We start from the raw sequence: 20,713 nt of genomic DNA, 5'->3' as shown, positions 1-20,713 counted from the left end.
AGGTTTAGTTTGTGGCTGGGGCCTGTATTCAGACCTGATGGCTGCCCCTAGCCCACTGGGGGCATGTCTACAGGAGAATGTGTGGACAGAGCTTATGGTCTTAGCATGGTTTGTGCAGGTTTGTCATGGGAGGAGACCTTGATCTGCTTTAGGAAACTGGAGCAGAGCCAGAGGAGGCATGTCTTCAAGAGAAGGCAGGGGTGGGGCATGGTGTTAACATGTTAGGTGGAAAGTGTTCCATGATGTGCTGTTCCCCCAGATGTCCATGTGTGTAGACTGGGGGTCGGGGGAGGTGGGGGATGTTGCTTGCCATCTCCTCTTTTCCTGGAAAAGTCTCCTAAAGACATCTGACCCTCCAGCAAATGCTGAGATTAGGAAATAAACCTTCCTATATATCCCAACCATGCTATTTCTATGCTGTATCTCTGCAGAGCTGTTTGTTGTCCTATCTCTTTAAGGACAGTAATTCAGTTTCTTCTTGCCCTCTGGCTCTCCCAGAGTGGAGCCTACTGAATTTTAAAGTTCCAGATGTTAATCTCCTATTGTAAGAGCTCACAAAATTTGTCCCCTGTGGTTTCCAAAACAACATGTTATAGGAATTCATCTTACCTGTGTGGGTTCCCCATGCCTGAGGTGCTGGTGTGAGGGTTTGTTTCTCTCCTCTCTTCATACCTGTGGTGTCTCTTCCTCTGTGGACAGTCCTGTGGGTCCATTATCTTCCACTATGTCTCTACCCTTTCTACCCTCTTCAATGTGGCCTCTTCTCTTCATTTAGCTGTGGAGAGTCTGTTCTGCCAGTCTTCAGGTCATTTTCTGAGTTGTTTCCACGGATGTGGGTGTTATTTAGTTGTATCCTTGTGATGAGGTGAGCTTAGGATCATCCTACCCCGCCATCTTCCCCAGAAGTCCCATTGGATCTTTGAAAATTAGCCTTGGTAATTATCATGGTTTGTAAGTTACCATCCAGTGATAGTACCATCTTTGTTTCATTTGTAATAGGAGTATAAAGTCCATCTTTTAGAATCATCTGGCTGGAACATGTCAAAACCTCCCATCTGTTATGGGTAGCCAGTATCATATGTATCATAAAGGGAAACATGTTCATGATTATTCCCTTTATTCCCATGTACTGATTCTTCAAATCTACTCATGTATATTTCAGTGAAGCATGATGTGGATAATAAATTTTGCATTCTGTATGCAAAACCAAGGAAGCCTATAAAAACTACACAAATATGTATTTAAGTTTTCTCAGCAATAGCTTATTAGACAATAAACAATATCTTGGTTACTTAAGGGATAATCTACTTGCTTTCCCAGTGGCACCATTTAAATTTGTCCCTGAGCTGGATTAAAGGGTAATTATAAAAACTGTGGGCCCAAAACCATGAACCCTCCCTCAAAGCCAGTACTCCTCTATGGGCCAGCCAGAAAAGCTTCCAAATAATCTTCCTCAGTACCCACCACACATATGACCCCAGAATGGGTGGAATGTAATTGAAAAAAAAAATCTGTCACCATCCCTATCATGTTGGTTTTCCCTAAAAAGCAGTGCCGTTAAAAAACAAACAAAACAACAAAACAAAAACAAAAACAAAAAAAACAAATTGTATTTTCTCACCCTCACCTACATACTATGCCAGATTTACTTTGGCTTTTAGGGGGAAATAGCCATATGTTTGAAAAAGCTATGATTGTTTTGTATGCTTGAGGCCCTTTTCATTAACCTCCAGGAAAAATGGTAAAGAGGGCCAGGTAAATATACATAGACAAACCAACAGAATCATTAAGCCATCTTGATGAATGGATTTCTAGAGATTATTAACCTTTATGTTTATTAATAACCTCACATGATAGGATTGATAGTGATTGTTAAATAGAAAGTAAAGTAGCTTTAGGATGTCTAAGGCAGATCAAGGAAAATAAACACACACTACTTTTCTGTAATCATTCAGCACCTTGGTGAGCATCAGTGAGCTATTTCTGCAGCTTATCAGTAGGCTTCCACTCTGTTTAAGGCACATATTAGTCCTTAGAAGGGTTCCAAAGTTATTCCACAAATAACCCCTGCGTTAAAGGAGGTAATTTTAATGAGTCACAGAGTATTTTCACAAATGCTGCTATAAAAAAGATAGTTGGGGGGGGCCTGGGTGGCTCAGTTGGATGGGCATCCAACTTAGGCTCAGGTCATGATCTCCCAGTACATGAGTTCTAGCCCCGCGTTGGGCTCTGTGCTGACAGCTTAGAGCCTGGAACCTGCTTCAGATTCTGTGTCTCCCCCTCTCTCTTTTCCCTTCCTCTGCCTGTGCACACTCTCGCTCTCTCTCTTAAAAATAAATAAACCTTAAAAAAAGATTAATTGGAACTATTAATATCATTCATGGAAAATGTCTTTCCTCCAACATATTAAAATTCAGAAAGAATTTTCTTATTTCATAACATAAAAGAGTCACAGTGATAGCCATAAAATTAACAAAACCATGACTTTACACAGTCCATTGAAATGTTCTTATTCTGTCAATTTCATTGCAAACAAATAAATGCATAAGAGTTTTCTAAAAAATGTCTGGCAGGAATTTCATATGAAAGCCATACTTTTGTAGAGCTGGATAAGAATATGGTAGATAACCATAAAAACTGCTTTTTATTCTCTGATTTCTTCCAAAACTCTCCTTCTAATGTAAAATTGATATAAATACCAATATTTATAAACTTCTGGCAGAAGAAGTTATAGAAGCAATTTCAAAGATCCGTGTTCATTGTTCACCTGAAAGTAATGTAACATTGTGTGTCAACTATACTCAAATAAAAAACAAAAATTTAAACAAAGAGAAGGAAGTTTATTTTTTTTAATTTTAATGTTCTTATTTTAATTTTGAGAGACAGAGGGAGAGAGAGACAATGTGTGAGCATGGGAGGGGCAGAGAGAGAGGGAGACACAGAATCTGAAGCAGGCTCTAGGCTCTGAGCTGTCAGCACAGAGCCAGTGCAGGGCTCAACTCATGAACTGTGAGATCATGACCTGAGCCGAAGTTGGACGCTTAACTGACTGAGCCACTCAGGTGCCCCAAGAGAAGGAAGTTTAACACACAGATCACTCCACTGTTGGCAACAACAAAGAGCCCTAGAGTGTAAATATCAGTGCAGGCAAAATTGAGCAAAGGGTTCAGATGACACATAGAGTGATCTGTGGTGTTAGGGCTACAGAAGGATAATTGGAAGCTGAAGAAGATCTGTATGGTTGCCTGAAGAAAGCCTCCTACTCACACCACTCCCACCAGCAGGACACGTACTTGCCAGGACATGATGGTTGTATAGTTCAAGGGCTTGCAGATGGCCACATAACAGCCATAGGCCATCATACTGAGTAGGATGACCTCAGCAGCTCCAAAGACATGTTCTCCAAAGACTTAGGTCATGTACCCCTTGAATAGGATGGTCTTTTCATAGAGTGAATCTACAATCAGTTTAGGGGTGTTTATAGAGGAATAGCCAGCATCAATAGGCCAGGAAAAGGTACATGGGAGACCCCACTGATGGGCTGGCAGTGATGGTGACCATAATGAGCATATTTCCTACCACAGAAATGATGTAGGTGACAGTAACTAGAACAAATATAATTTTCTTTAAGAAAAAAAAGGTGGGGGGCACCTGGCTGGTTCAGTCAGTGGAGCATGCAACTCTTGATCTTGGGGTTGTAAGTTCAAGCCCCACATTGGGTATAGAATTTACTTAAAAATAAAATCTTAAAAACAAACCCTATATCCATTGTAGTTACTCAATAAATATTTGTTAAATGACTAATGAAAAATGTATCAGGGACACCTGGTTGCTTTGGGCAGTTAAGCATCCCACTCTTGGTTTCAGGTCAGGCCATAATCTCATGGTTTGTGAGTTCAAGCCCTGCATCAGGCTCAGTGCAGAGTCTGCTTGGGATCCCCTCTCTCTCTCTCTCTCTCTGCCCCTCCCCTGCTCTCTCTCTCTCTCTCTCTCTCTCTCTCAAATAAACTTAAAAGATGTATTAAATAATTTTTTCTATTTTGAACAAGAATCAGTTAAATAGAGAGTAACACTGTTCTGAGGGTATATGTGACCACATCTAATGCAATGATTTTTGGTTTTTTAGGAGAAAACCCAGCAATGAAATTGAATTCCCTGAGAAGCTGGAAGAAATCAAGTTCACTGTAGCTGAAGATGAAGACCATGAAAAGCTCCAAGTTAAAATACAGGCTTTTGAAGACAAAATAAATGCTGAGAGCAATACTCCTAGCTCTATAAGAAGATATAGTTTGGGCCAATTTTCTAAGGAAGAAAGAAAAGACATTAGATTTAACAGGTATAAATTTTGCTTGGCTGTTTTTTTTTAAAGTATGCACTTTGTGTTTGCTGTTAGTTTTGTTACCGCATTATCATGGGGTGTTTTTTTAAATATCTTTTACCTATAGCACCCAAAGTCCTATCTTTTCATGAATGAAATGGCATTCACAGTGCTTCTGTTATCCAAAGGAGCTTGCTATAAATACAGGGTCTCCTGGGTGGCTCAGTCAGTTGAGCAACCAACCCAATTTCAGCTCAGGTCATGATCCCAGGGTCCTGGGCTTGATCCAGCATCAGGCATCAGGCTCCATGCTGAGTGTGGAGTGGGCTTGGGATTCTCTCTCTCTCTCTCTCTCTCTCTCTCTGCCCCTCTACCCCACTCATGTGCTCTCTCAAAAAAAAAAAAAAAAAAGGAGAAAACAAATGGAAAACAAACCTGTGGCTTATTTTTTAAAAATACTTTTTAAACATAAATATGTTATATTGAGAATGACTATCAGAAGCTTCTCTTGTTTTCTGATGAAAAAGCAGACTCCGAAGTAGAAAAAAAGAATACAAGTGTATAAGTCCACCATTTTCCAGTTAGTTTTGCCATGAAATTGATTTTTTAATCTTTGTTTTTGGAGGTGGCCTAGATCTTCAAAGATTTGGCTTATTACATAACTTGTTGCTGGTCTATGTGTTTTATCAAATCTGTTTGTAGCACCAATTTATGGTCTCCCATTCTAGAGGAAGTAACTCTTCCCCACTGTTATTATCCTTTCTTTTGCTTCTCAGTGGATGCTAGCTCAACTTCTTTGCCTGTCTTCGCTTTTTGTTTATATTGCAGGTCAAAGAGTTTGGCTTTGCACACTGTGCTAACAAAGAGCATGAGTTCAGAGGATGGGGAAATTGTAGAGAGTGGAGATATGCCAGCTAGGATCATTCTTTCAGAAACAGATCCACTTAGCCAAGGAAACGACAAGTTGCCCTTTAAGGCAAACTCTGACAGATCACAGCCGAGAAATTCTTCAGTTTCACACCCAAGTATTATACATACAGAATCAGAGAATTTGCCAGAAACAGTTAAAGAAAACTGCCAGGAGGAAACTCCAGAAACAACTGCAAGTCCTGTAGAATACCAAGATAAGCTCTACTTGCACTTAAAGGAAAATTTCAGTAAAGTAAAGGCATACGCTGTGGAAATCGGAAAGAAGATTCCAATCCCTGATCAGTGTACCATTGAAGGTAAGTTCTTTGAACACCCTAAACTTGAGAAATTTCAAATATCACTGGGGAAGAAACAAAAAGGCTCAAATCATAAAAATTGCCATACCCTGGATTTTTTGTAAAATAGATCGTTTGAAAACACCCTTAGGTTATTTTAATTGCTTCCCCCCCCCCCCAATAAGGTCAATCATCTTTTTGATTCCTATTTGAATCTACTTAGGTACACTTAAGCTCACCGACTCTGACTTTTTCAAACCTGAAATACATTGTTCCTGATTCCCTGTCCCTAGTGTTTAGGAAAATTCTGGAAGGGGTCTGCCCAAAGCAGGCTCTCGGGTAGAGGTGCAGCCAGAGACATTTTTTTCATCCACATAATAATGCAAGGAAGCCATGTACAGCATTGAGCCCCAGGACATTTTTCTCCCATTCATTCAATAGCACTTATGAAGCAATTACCATGTGCCAGGCACTGTACTAAAAATTCAGCTTTGTGTGAGATTCAGCTATGACCCAAACAGACACAGTCCCTGGCTTCTTGGAAATTATAGAAAGGAAAAAGTGAGATCATAGTCAGGAGATGATGTATGTCAGGAACCAGTAAGAGTGTGAGCTAGTCAGAAAACAGAGAACAAAGCAAAAGATGTCAGGAACTCCAAAAAAGCTCAGCAAAATTTTAAGTAAAGAAAGGATTAGTATGTCTTCCTAAGTCATATTGGAGCAGAGGCAAAAGGAATATGAAGTAATATTGATCATGTTTCCACTTACAATTTTGATATTTTGTTCATTATGAACTTTTTGTGTTAATTTTGATTTCTTAAAATATTACTTATTTTGACTACTAAATTTTCTGGTGCTTCTTAAATTTTGTGCCCTGGTACCGAAAAAGATGATAGGTTTGAGGCACAAGTGCTAAAATGGAAGAGCGCCCAGGGCAAGCTCATCCTTCTGGCAGTGGGTTGAACAGGTTTGGATATTTTGAAGGCACTATCAGGCTAATTAGATTTTTCCTGTGGTTCTTCTCACTTAACAGCCATGCTATTCCTTTCAGATTAAGATGAAGGTCCTGGACTACTTGTTGGGCATGACAGCTTTTCACAGGCGATGCCCACGTAGAAAAAGCTAGGCAGCACATCTTTCAGAAAGAAACACAGCTGAAGAATAATGAATCCAATTCATATTCACCCACCCACTGTCCTCCCCCTCAGGGGATGATACTAGGAAGGTCCCATTTTCCATATTCTACTTTCTATCCCTTCTCCCACTCCAAATCAGAGGAAAGAATGTATTCTCATGCTAACAAAGGGAAAGGAATGTATTCCAATGCTCACAAGGACTTGGTAATGACAAATATTGTCTGTGTGTCTGTAGAATCTGACATTTTCAGAAGTGTTTACAATAATTTATTGATTAGGAGTCTTAAAACTTTTTTAAAGAGTGACAATAAAAGTGGTATTGCTCATATTCAATATAAGTTTTGGATAATTAAGTATAGCAGGACTTGAGAATAGATAAAGTCAATAAAACTCAATTAACACAAACTTTTTATGATTTCCTATTTCACTATTATTCTATGTATTTAATGCACAGGTTGGAGAACTTAATAGAAATGAGGTTACATGAATTTCCCAGCTTAAAAAAAGGAAACCTGTAGCAAATATAAAGTTAGACACATTTCCACCTGCCAGAATAGTTTTGTTTTTCAAGTTTAGGTTAAAGCATTGAAGCTGTGCTATATAGTGAGTTTTAATCTTGTGAAAATGTAAGGCAGTCTCGCAGTTACTTCAAGCATCCAGTTGTCAAAAACACATGTTATTTCTTATTGCCTTGAATTATTTGAGGACTTTGAGAGTTATCTAAGTGGCTTGGGGTTTTTTTTCCAAAATATTGAAGGAATCTATCATCTTTACTAAAAACAAACAAGAATCAAAAAGTATTTTCTTTTGATATTTCCTGCCAGGAATGACCTAGAACTGAGTATGTCTATTTTTTTTTAAGTTGACATTTTGGAATTTGTTCACATTTTTGTAACTTCCTGGAAGTTCCTGGAAAATTCCTTGCACAGAGATATGTGTGAGGGATTGAAGATTTATATGACTCACTGTAAATACATCCACTGAGAAAGGACTCGTACTGACTGCAGGGGACATGTTGTTACTATTCCAGGGATTGTGTAAACCATTCAGAAGAAAGCCAGCAGTCATCTGGCTGACACAGTTTTGCTTGCTGTCATGAGATCACTCAGCTCAGCAATATCACATTTCTTTTCTTAGAAATTTATTAAAGAAAGATTTAGGGTTAGAAACTGTGTTATGTTTAATGTGTTGTGGGTGTAAAAGAGGCATATTTGGTCTTTCTTGCTGAATAATGCAAGGCAATCAAGAAGCAAAGGGAAGAAGCATAAAAAACACTTCTACAACAGGGAGAGTTAAAAAGATAAATAACCAGCAGGAAACAAGAACAACAACAACAAAGTGTTAAGAATAATTTTAGACAGATGTCATAATGTCTATAGTATAAGAAAATTATAAAACAAACTTTAAAGAAGTTCTTTTGGTATTGTTTTGTATCATATGAAAAAAAAAACAACTGATATCTGATTTCCTTACTCTGACCTGCAAAAACATCACTTTCATGTGGTTCAATCTAATACTTCAATAATAAACTGTGTTGAAAGAACAGGAACCTCACTAGTCACAGCACAACAGAATCCAGTATTAGGTGAGTCAAGGTCAGAGATACCATTCTTATCCATAGCCCACCATCTTATTATTGCATGATATTAATCACAGTGGGGACAGGCAATGAAGTATAAATAGAGCAGCACAAATCTATCATCATGTCTGGAAAAATTGTCAAACCCCAGGTCTTATTGAGGTTGGGTCAGCAGTGTCATTTTGGATATGAAAGAGCCTGTTATTCCCTAGTCAGTAATTCTCTCCTTGGTCTTATAGGCCTCTAGTGTGGGTGCAGGTTAGCCAACCATGGAAAGTTATATATTCATATCCAGAGTGATGGTCTGACATCACTGACTGATTGTATTTATATACAAGACTGAAGGAATTTAGTTCATTAGCCAAAGGGTATTTTAAATATCTGAATCACTGGAATTCCTTTATGTGAACAAAAATAATTAGAGGTTAAAAGAATCCAGAAATGCATGATATTGAAATAAATCCTTGAAAATCTGGCCCATCACTGGTGTTCTATAAAGGATGATATAAAAGCTTACAAGAACCCATCAACGCTGCTTTGGTTTGCTTTGAAGTATTTCCTGATGGGGTGAAAATACATCCCATCTGTAAAGCATATCAGCAAGCCTGACTTGCAGAAAGCTAATTTTAAAGCTAGTAATGTCTTCCTTTCTCTAATAGACCGACATGAGTTGATTTTTCAACTTGAACAGATATAAGAATACAAAAAAATAAAAGTTTATTATAAAATCAAGAAGCAGCTGTTATTTCATAATTAATTACAAATAAAGATTTCTTATTGAAAGTTTGCATATAGTCAACTCCAACCTCATGTTGGCATGACCAAGGAGGCAAAGCCAACCCAGCCCTTACCTCTTTGTCCTCGGTTGGTCTAACCTGAGGGACGATGATAAAACCCATTCATTTAGTGGTTCTGGAGGAGGTTTCCTTCTTTTTTAAAATACATTGGTAATTGTGGGATTAGGATCATTTATCCCTGAGGAGAGGTGTAAGATTTGGAGACAGAGGAAAATCCTAAAACTTTTCCACACAATTTCAGAGGGAGAAACAGCAAATAAGAAAATATTGCAAATTCCTTGGTGTCTTATTCATTGATATGGTCCACTTGGCCCCTGTTTGAAGGACAGTTTTCCCTAATAGTTTTCCTTGGTAGGGAAAACTTTTCTAGAGAATTTTTCTTGGTGCTTTGGGATTTATCTTAGATTACCTCTCTGCCAATTCCCATTTTTCCAGAGTGAACTTTAGTCAAAAGAAGATGGATATAATGGTGGCCAGATTCTCCTCTTAACATTCTCCTGTCACTCCTATCCTGGTTCCAGTCATCCTCAATGTCCCATGAGAAACATTTAAATAATATGGCTAGAGGAAGACCTTACAAATCCTTTTGAAAAGATCCCCTCCAAACTCTTCTTTTGAGTTAACATCAGATTACTGTCCTTGTTCATCCCCAGTAGAGTAGCTGCAACACCCTGGCAGGCAACCACATCACTGGTAAAGATGTTATGCACTTAAATATACAACTTACTTGTTTGCAAATTTCCACTAGAGAACATCACATAACTTTATTTCTCGTTAGTTATATTTTCAAAAGCTACTTCTAAAAAGAAGGAGGAGGAGAAGGACAAGTTTTATTTTCTTTGAACATTCAAATAGATAAGGAAAAATGCCCTGGGGCACCTGGGTGGCTCAGTGGCTTAAGCTTCCAGACTTCAGCTCAGGTCATCATATCACAGTTGGTGAGTTCAAGCCCCGCCTCGAGCTCTGGAGCCTGCTTCAGATTCTGTGTCTCCGTCTCTCTCTCTGCACTTCCCCCCTCACGCTCGCTCTCTCTCTCTCTCTCTCTCTCTCAAAAAAAAATAAACATTAGAAAAAAGAAAGAAAAATGCCTTAAACATGCTTTTGAACAAAAGGGTGTGCTGCTTATGTGCATGTTGGTTTACCTGATATTTATCTATGAATGAGAAGTATCTTCATCCAACTAGGAAACAGTACAAAGGAAAATTGGTAAGTATATGTACACTCAGGCCATTTTGTATGGAAATCCAGGAGTGATTATCTGCCTGTATATCAAATGACTCGTCCAAACCCTTGAATTGGTCAGTTCCCCTAATATAGTGCCCACCTTGGATATGTCTCTAATAGGTTTCAAAAGACCTTGCTAATAAATAAACAGAAGTAAAAGTAAATACGTAATAGAGCAAAAATGCACAGGAGTGCATTTTGATATATCTCACCCAAAGGCAGCCACATTAAAAGGAGGAAGGGAAGAAAGTGAAAGAGGAGGTGTCTTAGGTACAGAAGTAGTTGTTGTGAGAGATATAATATTCTCAGCTATATTCTTCTAAATGTATTATTTTTAAGATAGAAAGATACGGCATTATACTCTTATATCTGTAGTTAGTATTTCTTAATCTTTTTTTAGGGAAACTCGTACTCGGAGATTATTAGTAGTAATCCCTTGTTGTCTGGGTGGTTGTCTTTACTCCAAAGCATACAGTGCTGTACAAAAAGGTCCTGAGCCACTGACTGTCAACAGCACAGGAGTACATTCCAATCCAGCGTGCCACAAACCAAATTTCAGGAAGTGAATGTTATCTTTCCGTTTGCTTCCATTATGAAACTGGCAGTATATGCCCTGTGGGGAAACACAATGGTCCCTGGATATCATCAAATCTCACTTAAAAACTGAGCAAATCCATATTTCTGAGCTCTGTTGATGATGAAGAGCTGACAGCCAAGGAAACTGAAAAGAGTTTTGATATAATATAGGAAAAGGCAAAAAAAAAATTAATTTCCTCTTGTTTTATCCACAACAACCATCAAACTTCAGATGATGGAGGATTTTAAAATGTTTTTCCAAAAACGCAGGCAATTACATAATTGGCAATCAGGAGTCCAGGTATTGATAATTTGGAAGGTATTTATTTGTGTCACAGTCTATATTCATAGAGTTGTGTGTTTACAAACAGCAGATAAGTCTCTAAAGCAGACAGAATCTCATGTCATCTGTTGGCAGATCCATTTGGAGTAAGAGAAAAAGAACTATGTAAATGACACCAAATTCCTATGTTTCCTCTGCTCACATTTTTGCCCTGTCCATATTAGAGATCAGTAAGAAATAATAAAATGAATTTTTTTCTTTTTAAAAAAAAAGGTTCAATGGACTTTTAAAAATAAATTGCTTTATGGGAACATCATTTTTCATGTGAAATATTCACATCAATTACCCAATAGCCATTAAAATATTATGCCACCATTAAAATAAGCCACAAATGTGGGAAGCATACCATTTCAGAAACTCAGAGTATGATTCTGTTTCTCATACCAAACATCCTCATTTCTAATAGCCTTTTCATATCAGCTTCTGTCATTTAGTAATATGCATTTATGCTTCCTTTATATCTTTTTTGTGGTTTGGTAGCTCATTTTTTTGCATAAGTAGTATTCCAACGTTTGGTTGTATTTACCATTGTAGAATCATAGAGAATAGCTTCACTGCTCTAAAAATCCTCTCTGCTCTGTCTATTCATCCTGATTCTTCATTTTTCATTAATTCTACAAATATTTCTGAGTGCCTACTCACACCAGCATCCTTCTAGGAACTTTAGAAATGTCAGTGAACAAAAACAGGCAAATATCCTTGGCTTCAAAGTGATAAATAAATAAAGTAGGGTGTTGGAAAGTGTTAAGTGCTACAGTCAAAGAAAATATAGAGCTGGCTAAGGAGAACAAGGACAGAAAAGGATTTACATATATGTATTTGGAGAGGGAGGCACTTCTAGAAAGACACACATAAAACTATCACCACTACTTCTTTCTGAAGAATCAAATTGGGGATAGAGGTAGAGAAGAAGTGGAGGGTAAAGGCAAAACTTGCACATTTTTAAAGTACACATTTCTGCAAGGTTTGGAATTTTGTAATTCCAAAAACCCTGTATATTACAGGGTCATGGATTTTTAACCTGTACTGGTTAAAACTGTCAGGGGCCCCTCGAAAGGGTCCCAACCCCCCTTTTTCCTTCTTTCTTTGCCCTGCAAACAGAGCAACTGTGATATAGCTGACGTTATACAGGGACCTTCCTGATTGATATTTAAACCAAGAATTCCACAGCTTAAGGAAACTTGAAAAGCACTCAGCTGGATCATTTTTAAGGTCCTTTAAAAGAATCTTGTGTGCTCTAAATTGATTAATTCTAAGTGTCTTATGTCAGATCTAGAAAAATGTAAATGTTTGTTATTTGGCCAAGTTTTTCATCGGCCTCAAGTTTATTGCTAATTTTATATCTCCAGTGTAAACCTAAAAAAAAACAAAAAACAAAAAACAAAAACTTCTCTTTCATGTTAATTTCCTGTCCTTTTTTTCCAGACATCTGTATCCATCAACTTACAATAGTTTATTGGGAGAAAATAGACCAGATTGTTCAATACTTTTGAAGCTTGTCACACTGTCTACCTGGATTTATTGATATCTATCAAACAGCAAATGACCAGCCATGATAAGCAAATCAATGCATTGTGCCTGTATTGACTGGTCTATTTTTTTTTTTTTTTACTTTTTTCTATTTTAATTCCAATATACTTAACATACAGTGTTATATTCATTTCAGATGTACAATATGCTGATTCAGCAGTTCCATACATCATCCAGTGCTCATCACAAATGCACTCCTTAATCCCCATCACCTATTTCACCCATCTCCCCACCCCCTCCCTTCATGTAACCATCAGTTTGTTCTCTAAAGTTAAAGAATCTGTTTCTTAGTTTGTCTCTATTTTTTTCTCATTTGCTTTGTTTTTAAATTCCACATATGAGTGAAATAATATGGTATTTGTCTTTCTCTGACTGACTTAATTTGCTTAGCAATATACACATATGTGTATATATGTATGTATGTATATATACAACTTGATCCATTCATCAATTGATGGACACTTGGGCTGCTTCCATAATTTAGCTATTGTAAATAATGCTGCTATAGTCATAGGGATGCATTTATCCCTTTGAATCAGGGCTTTCGTATTGTGGGTGTAAATACACAGTAGGGTCATTGCTGAATCATAGGGTAGTTCTGTTTTTAACACTTTGAGGAAACTCCATCTGTTTTCCAGAGTGGTTGCACCACTTTGCATTCCCACCAACAGTGCACGAGTGTTCCTTTTTCTCCACATCCTTGCCAACACTTGTTTCCCGTGTTTTTGATTTTAGCCATTCTGACAGTGTGAGGTGATATCTCCTTATAGTTTTGATTTGCATTTCCCTGGTGATAAGTGATGTTGAGCATCTTTTCATGTGTCTGTGTGACATCTGGATGTCTTTTTTGGATAAATGTCTATTCATGTCTTCTGTCCATTTTTCAATTGGATTATTTGTTTTTGGGGTGTTGACGTGTAAGTTCTTTATATATACGTTCAATATGGAGCCTTTATAAGATAAGTCATTTGCAAATATCTTCTTTTATTCAGTAGTTGCCTTTTAGTTTTGTTGATTGTTTCCTTGGCTGTGCAGAGGCTTTTTATTTTGATATAGTCCCAAAAGTTTATTTTTGCTTTTGTTTCCCTTGCCTTAGGAGACATATCTAGAAAAATGTTGCTACAGCCAATGTCAGAGACATTATTGCCTGTGTTCTCTTCTAGGATCTTTATGGCTTCAGATCTCACATTTAGGTCTTTAATACATTTTGAATTTATTTTTGTGTATGGTGTAAGAAAGCGGTTCAGTTTCATTCTTTTGTAGGTAGCTGACCAGTTTTCCCAACACCATTTGTTGAAGAGACTGTCTTTTTCTCATTGGATATTCTTTTCTACTTAGTGAAAGATTAATTGATCATATAATTGTAGGGTTATTTCTGAGCTTTTATTTTGTCCTATTGATTTATGTATCTATTTTTGTGCCAGTACCATACTGTTTTGATTGCTACAGCTTTGTAATATAACTTGAAATCTGGAAATGTGAGGCTTCGAGTTTTGCTTTTCTTTCTCAAAATTGCTTTGGTTATTCATGGTCTTTTGTGGTTCCATGCCAATTTCAGGATTGTTTGTTCTGGTTCTGTGAAACATGCTGTTGGTATTTTGAAAGGAATTGCGTTAAATGTGTAGATTGTTTGGGATAGTATAGACATTCTAATAATATTTGTTCTTCTAATTCATGAGTATGGAATGTCTTTCCATTTGTGTCATCTTCAATTACTTTCATCAAGTAATTTCAGAATACAGGTCTTTCACCTCTTTGGTTAGATTTATTCCTAGGTATCTTACTGGTTTTGGTGCAACTGTAAATGGAATTGTTTTCTTAATTTCTTTCTGTTGCTGCATTATTAGTGTATAGAAATGCAACAGATTTCTGCACATTGATTTTGTATCCTACAACTGCACTGAATTCATTTATCAGTTCTAGCAGTTTTTGGTGGAATATTTTGTGTTTTCTTTTTTTTTTTTTTTTTTTTTTATTTATTTATTTATTTATTTATTTATTTATTTATTTATTTTTTATGAAATTTATTGACAAATTGGTTTCCATACAACACCCAGTGCTCATCCCAAAAGGTGCCCTCCTCAATACCCATCACCCACCCTCCCCTCCCTCCCACCCTCCATCAACCCTCAGTTCTCGGTTTTTAACAGTCTCTTATGCTTTGGCTGTCTCCCACTCTAACCTCTTTTTTTTTTTTTTTTCCTTCCCCTCCCCCATGGGTTCCTGGTAAGTTTCTCAGGATCCACATAAGAGTGAAACCATATGGTATCTGTGTTTCTCTGTATGGCTTATTTCACTTAGCATCACACTCTCCAGTTCCATCCACGTTGCTACAAAAGGCCATATTTCATTTTTTCTCATTGCCACGTAATATTCCATTGTGTATATAAACCACAATTTCTTTATCCATTCATCAGTTGATGGACATTTAGGCTCTTTCCATAATTTGGCTATTGTTGAGAGTGCTGCTATGAACATTGGGGTACAAGTGGCCCTATGCATCAGTACTCCTGTATCCCTTGGATAAATTCCTAGCAGTGCTATTGCTGGGTCATAGGGTAGGTCTATTTTTAATTTTCTGAGGAACCTCCACACTGCTTTCCAGAGTGGCTGCACCAATTTGCATTCCCACCAACAGTGCAAGAGGGTTCCCGTTTCTCCACATCCTCTCCAGCATCTATAGTCTCCTGATTTGTTCATTTTGGCCACTCTGACTGGCGTGAGGTGATATCTGAGTGTGGTTTTGATTTGTATTTCCCTGATAAGGAGCGACGCTGAACATCTTTTCATGTGCCTGTTGGCCATCCGGATGTCTTCTTTAGAGAAGTGTCTATTCATGTTTTCTGCCCATTTCTTCACTGGGTTATTTGTTTTTCGGGTGTGGAGTTTGGTGAGCTCTTTATAGATTTTGGATACTAGCCCTTTGTCCGATATGTCATTTGCGAATATCTTTTCCCATTCCGTTGGTTGCCTTTTAGTTTTGTTGGTTGTTTCCTTTGCTGTGCAGAAGCTTTTTATCTTCATAAGGTCCCAGTAATTCACTTTTGCTTTTAATTCCCTTGCCTTTGGGGATGTGTCGAGTAAGAGATTGCTACGGCTGAGGTCAGAGAGGTCTTTTCCTGCTTTCTCCTCTAAGGTTTTGATGGTTTCTTGTCTCACATTTAGGTCCTTTATCCATTTTGAGTTTATTTTTGTGAATGGTGTGAGAAAGTGGTCTAGTTTCAACCTTCTGCATGTTGCTGTCCAATTCTCCCAGCACCATTTGTTAAAGAGGCTGTCTTTTTTCCATTGGATGTTCTTTCCTGCTTTGTCAAAGATGAGTTGGCCATACGTTTGTGGGTCTAGTTCTGGGGTTTCTATTCTATTCCATTGGTCTATGTGTCTGTTCTGGTGCCAATACCATGCTGTCTTGATGATGACAGCTTTGTAGTAGAGGCTAAAGTCTGGGATTGTGATGCCTCCTGCTTTGGTCTTCTTCTTCAAAATTCCTTTGGCTATTCGGGGCCTTTTGTGGTTCCATATGAATTTTAGGATTGCTTGTTCTAGTTTCGAGAAGAATGCTGGTGCAATTTTGATTGGGATTGCATTGAATGTGTAGATAGCTTTGGGTAGTATTGACATTTTGACAATATTTATTTTTCCAATCCATGAGCAGGGAATGTCTTTCCATTTCTTTAAATCTTCTTCAATTTCCTTCATAAGCTTTCTATACTTTTCAGCATACAGATCCTTTACATCTTTGGTTAGATTTATTCCTAGGTATTTTATGCTTCTTGGTGCAATTGTGAATGGGATCAGTTTCTTTATTTGTCTTTCTGTTGCTTCATTGTTAGTGTATAAGAATGCAACTGATTTCTGTACATTGATTTTGTATCCTGCAACTTTGCTGAATTCCTGTATCAGTTCTAGCAGACTTTTGGTGGAGTCTATTGGATTTTCCATGTATAATATCATGTCATCTGCAAAAAGCGAAAGCTTGACTTCGTCTTTGCCAATTTTGATGCCTTTGATTTCCTTTTGTTGTCTGATTGCTGATGCTAGAACTTCCAGCACTATGTTAAACAGCAGCGGTGAGAGTGGGCATCCTTGTCGTGTTCCTGATCTCAGGGAAAAAGCTCTCAGTTTTTCCCCGTTGAGGATGATGTTAGCTGTGGGCTTTTCATAAATGGCTTTTATGATCTTTAAGTATGTTCCTTCTATCCCGACTTTCTCAAGGGTTTTTATTAAGAAAGGGTGCTGGATTTTGTCGAAGGCCTTTTCTGCATCGATTGACAGGATCATATGGTTCTTCTCTTTTTTTTTGTTAATGTGATGTATCATGTTGATTGATTTGCGAATGTTGAACCAGCCCTGCATCCCAGGAATAAATCCCACTTGATCATGGTGAATAATTCTTTTTATATGCCGTTGAATTCGATTTGCTAGTATCTTATTGAGAATTTTTGCATCCATATTCATCAGGGATATTGGCCTGTAGTTCTCTTTTTTTACTGGGTCTCTGTCTGGTTTAGGAATCAAAGTAATACTGGCTTCATAGAATGAGTCTGGAAGTTTTCCTTCCCTTTCTATTTCTTGGAATAGCTTGAGAAAGATAGGTATTATCTCTGCTTTAAACGTCTGGTAGAACTCCCCTGGGAAGCCATCTGGTCCTGGACTCTTATTTGTTGGGAGATTTTTGATAACCGATTCAATTTCTTCGCTGGTTATGGGTCTGTTCAAGCTTTCTATTTCCTCCTGATTGAGTTTTGGAAGCGTGTGGGTGTTCAGGAATTTGTCCATTTCTTCCAGGTTGTCCAGTTTGTTGGCATATAATTTTTCATAGTATTCCCTGATAATTGCTTGTATCTCTGAGGGATTGGTTGTAATAATTCCATTTTCATTCATGATTTTATCTATTTGGGTCATCTCCCTTTTCTTTTTGAGAAGCCTGGCTAGAGGTTTGTCAATTTTGTTTATTTTTTCAAAAAACCAACTCTTGGTTTCGTTGATCTGCTCTACAGTTTTTTTAGTTTCTATATTGTTTATTTCTGCTCTGACCTTTATTATTTCTCTTCTTCTGCTAGGTTTAGGCTGCCTTTGCTGTTCTGCCTCTAGTTCCTTTAGGTGTGCTGTTAGAGTTTGTATTTGGGATTTTTCTTGTTTCTTGAGATAGGACTGGATGGCAATGTATTTTCCTCTCAGGACTGCCTTCGCTGCGTCCCAAAGCGTTTGGATTGTTGTATTTTCATTTTCGTTTGTTTCCATATATTTTTTAATTTCTTCTCTAATTGCCTGGTTGACCCACTCATTCGTTAGTAGGGTGTTCTTTAACCTCCATGCTTTTGGAGGTTTTCCAGACTTTTTTCTGTGGTTGATTTCAAGCTTCATAGCATTGTGGTCTGAAAGTAAGCATGGTATAATTTCAATTCTTGTAAACTTATGAAGGGCTGTTTTGTGACCCAGTATATGATCTATCTTGGAGAATGTTCCATGTGCACTCGAGAAGAAAGTATATTCTGTTGCTTTGGGATGCAGAGTTCTAAATATATCTGTCAAGTCCATCTGATCCAATGTCTCATTCAGGGCCCTTGTTTCTTTATTGACCGTGTGTCTAGATGATCTATCCATTTCTGTAAGTGGGGTGTTAAAGTCCCCTGCAATTACCACATTCTTATCAATAAGGTTGCTTAGGTTTGTGAGTAATTGTTTTATATATTTGGGGGCTCTGGTGTTCGGCGCATAGACATTTATAATTGTTAGCTCTTCCTGATGGATAGACCCTGTAACTATTATATAATGTCCTTCTTCATCTCTTGTTACAGCCTTTAATTTAAAGTCTAGTTTGTCTGATATAAGTATGGCTACTCCAGCTTTTTTTTGGCTTCCAGTAGCATGATAAATAGTTCTCCATCCCCTCACTCTCAATCTAAAGGTGTCCTCAGGTCTAAAATGAGTCTCTTGTAGACAGCAAATAGATGGGTCTTGTTTTTTTATCCATTCTGATACCCTATGTCTTTTGGTTGGCGCATTTAATCCATTTACATTCAGTGTTATTATAGAAAAATACGGGTTTAGAGTCATTGTGATGTCTGTATGTTTTATGCTTGTAGTGATGTCTCTGGGACTTTGTCTCACAGGGTCCCCCTTAGGATCTCTTGTAGGGCTGGTTTAGTGGTGACAAATTCCTTCAGTTTTTGTTTGTTCGGGAAGACCTTTATCTCTCCTTCTATTCTAAATGACAGACTTGCTGGATAAAGGATTCTTGGCTGCATATTTTTTCTGTCTAGCACCCTGAAAATCTCTTGCCAATTCTTTCTGGCCTGCCAAGTTTCAAAAGAGAGATCAGTCACGAGTCTTATAGGTCTCCCTTTATATGTGAGGGCACGTTTACCCCTTGCTGCTTTCAGAATTTTCTCTTTATCCTTGTATTTTGCCAGTTTCACTATGATATGTGGTGCAGAAGATCGATTCAAGTTACGTCTGAAGGGAGTTCTCTGTGCCTCTTGGATTTCAATGCCTTTTTCCTTCCCCAGTTCAGGGAAGTTCTCAGCTATTATTTCTTCAAGTACCCCTTCAGCACCTTTCCCTCTCTCTTCCTCCTCTGGGATACCAATTATGCGTATATTATTTCTCTTTAGTGCATCACTTAGTTCTCTAATTTTCCCCTCATACTCCTGGATTTTTTTATCTCTCTTTTTCTCAGCTTCCTCTTTTTCCATAACTTTATCTTCTAGTTCACCTATTCTCTCCTCTGCCTCTTCAAGCCGAGCTGTGGTGGTTTCCATTTTGTTATGCATTTCGTTTAAAGCATTTTTCAGCTCCTCGTGACTGTTCCTTAGTCCCTTGATCTCTGTAGCAAGAGATTCTCTGCTGTCCTGTATACTGTTTTCAAGCCCAGCGATTAATTTTATGACTATTATTCTAAATTCACTTTCTGTTATATTATTTAAATCCTTTTTGATCAGCTCATTAGCTGTTGTTATTTCCTGGAGATTCTTCTGAGGGGAATTCTTCCGCTTGGTCATTTTGGATAGTCCCTGGCGTGGTGAGGACCTGCAGGGCACTTCCCCTGTGCTGTGGTGTATACCTGGAGTTGGTGGGCAGGGCCGCAGTCAGACCTGATGTCTGCCCCCAGCCCACCGCTGGGGTCACAGTCAGGCTGGTGTGTGCCTTCTCTTCCCCTCTCCTAGGGGCGGGATTCACTGTGGGGTGGTGTGGCTCGTCTGGGCTACTTGCACCCTGCCAGGCTTGTGATGCTGGGGATCTGGCGTATTAGCTGGGGTGGGTAGGCAAGGTGCACGGGGGCAGGAGGGGCAGGCTTAGATCGCTTCTCCTTAGGTGATCCACTTCAGGAGGGGCCCTGTGGCAGCGGGAGGGAGTCAGATCCGCTGCGGGAGGTTTGGCTCCGCAGAAGCGCAGAGTTGGGTGTTTGCGCGGAGCGAGCAAGTTCCCTGGCAGGAACCGGTTCTCTTTGGGATTTCGGCTGGGGGATGGGCGGGGGAGATGGCGCTGGCGAGCGCCTTTGTTCCCCACCAAACTGAGCTCTGTTGTCAGGGGGCTCAGCAGCTCTCCCTCCCTTTGTCCTCCAGCCTTCCCGCTTTCCGAGCAGAGCTGTTAACTTATGACCTCCCAGACGCTAAGTCTTGCTTGCTGTCGGAACACAGTCCGCCCGGCCCCTCCGCTTTTGCCAGCCAGACTCGGGGGCTCTGCTTGGCCGGCGAGCCGCCCCTCCGCCCCGGCTCCCTCCCGCCAGTCCGTGGAGCGCGCACCGCCTCACCGCCCTTCCTACCCTTTTCCGCGGGCCTCTCGTCTGCGTTTGGCTCCGGCGACTCCGTTCTACCAGGAATTCAGGCAGTCTGATGAGACAGGCACCCTGCAGTTATTCTCTGCCCTATTTTGTGTTTTCTATATATAGTATCATGTCATCTGCAAATAGTGAATGTTTTACTTCTTTCTTACCAATGTGGATGACTTTTATTTCTTTTTGTTGTCTGATTGTCTAGGACTTCTAGTACTATGTTGAATA

The 20,713-nt window shown here is 38.8% G+C and overlaps 1 protein-coding gene across 18 annotated transcripts in view; it reads left to right on the top strand.

Moving 5' to 3' along the window:
• The window catches only part of VEPH1 (ventricular zone expressed PH domain containing 1), a 759,919-nt gene that overhangs the window by 620,787 nt on the left and 118,419 nt on the right, over nucleotides 1-20,713 (top strand). For all 18 annotated transcript variants that reach the window (XR_007155827.1, XM_047876091.1, XM_047876078.1 and 15 more), the window contains 2 exons: nucleotides 4,127-4,336; nucleotides 5,147-5,544. Coding sequence is in view for 17 of the 18 variants with exons in the window: in XM_047876091.1 (XP_047732047.1) it covers nucleotides 4,127-4,336; nucleotides 5,147-5,544 (608 nt within the window). In the remaining variant the exon portion in view is untranslated. The remainder of the gene's footprint in view (nucleotides 1-4,126; nucleotides 4,337-5,146; nucleotides 5,545-20,713) is intronic.

This window comes from Prionailurus viverrinus, chromosome C2 (assembly GCF_022837055.1).
Source record: "Prionailurus viverrinus isolate Anna chromosome C2, UM_Priviv_1.0, whole genome shotgun sequence".
Classification (NCBI taxonomy): domain Eukaryota; kingdom Metazoa; phylum Chordata; class Mammalia; order Carnivora; family Felidae; genus Prionailurus; species Prionailurus viverrinus.
The sequence above is the reverse complement of the archived record's forward strand: the minus strand, read 5'-3'. Positions and strand labels throughout refer to the sequence as shown.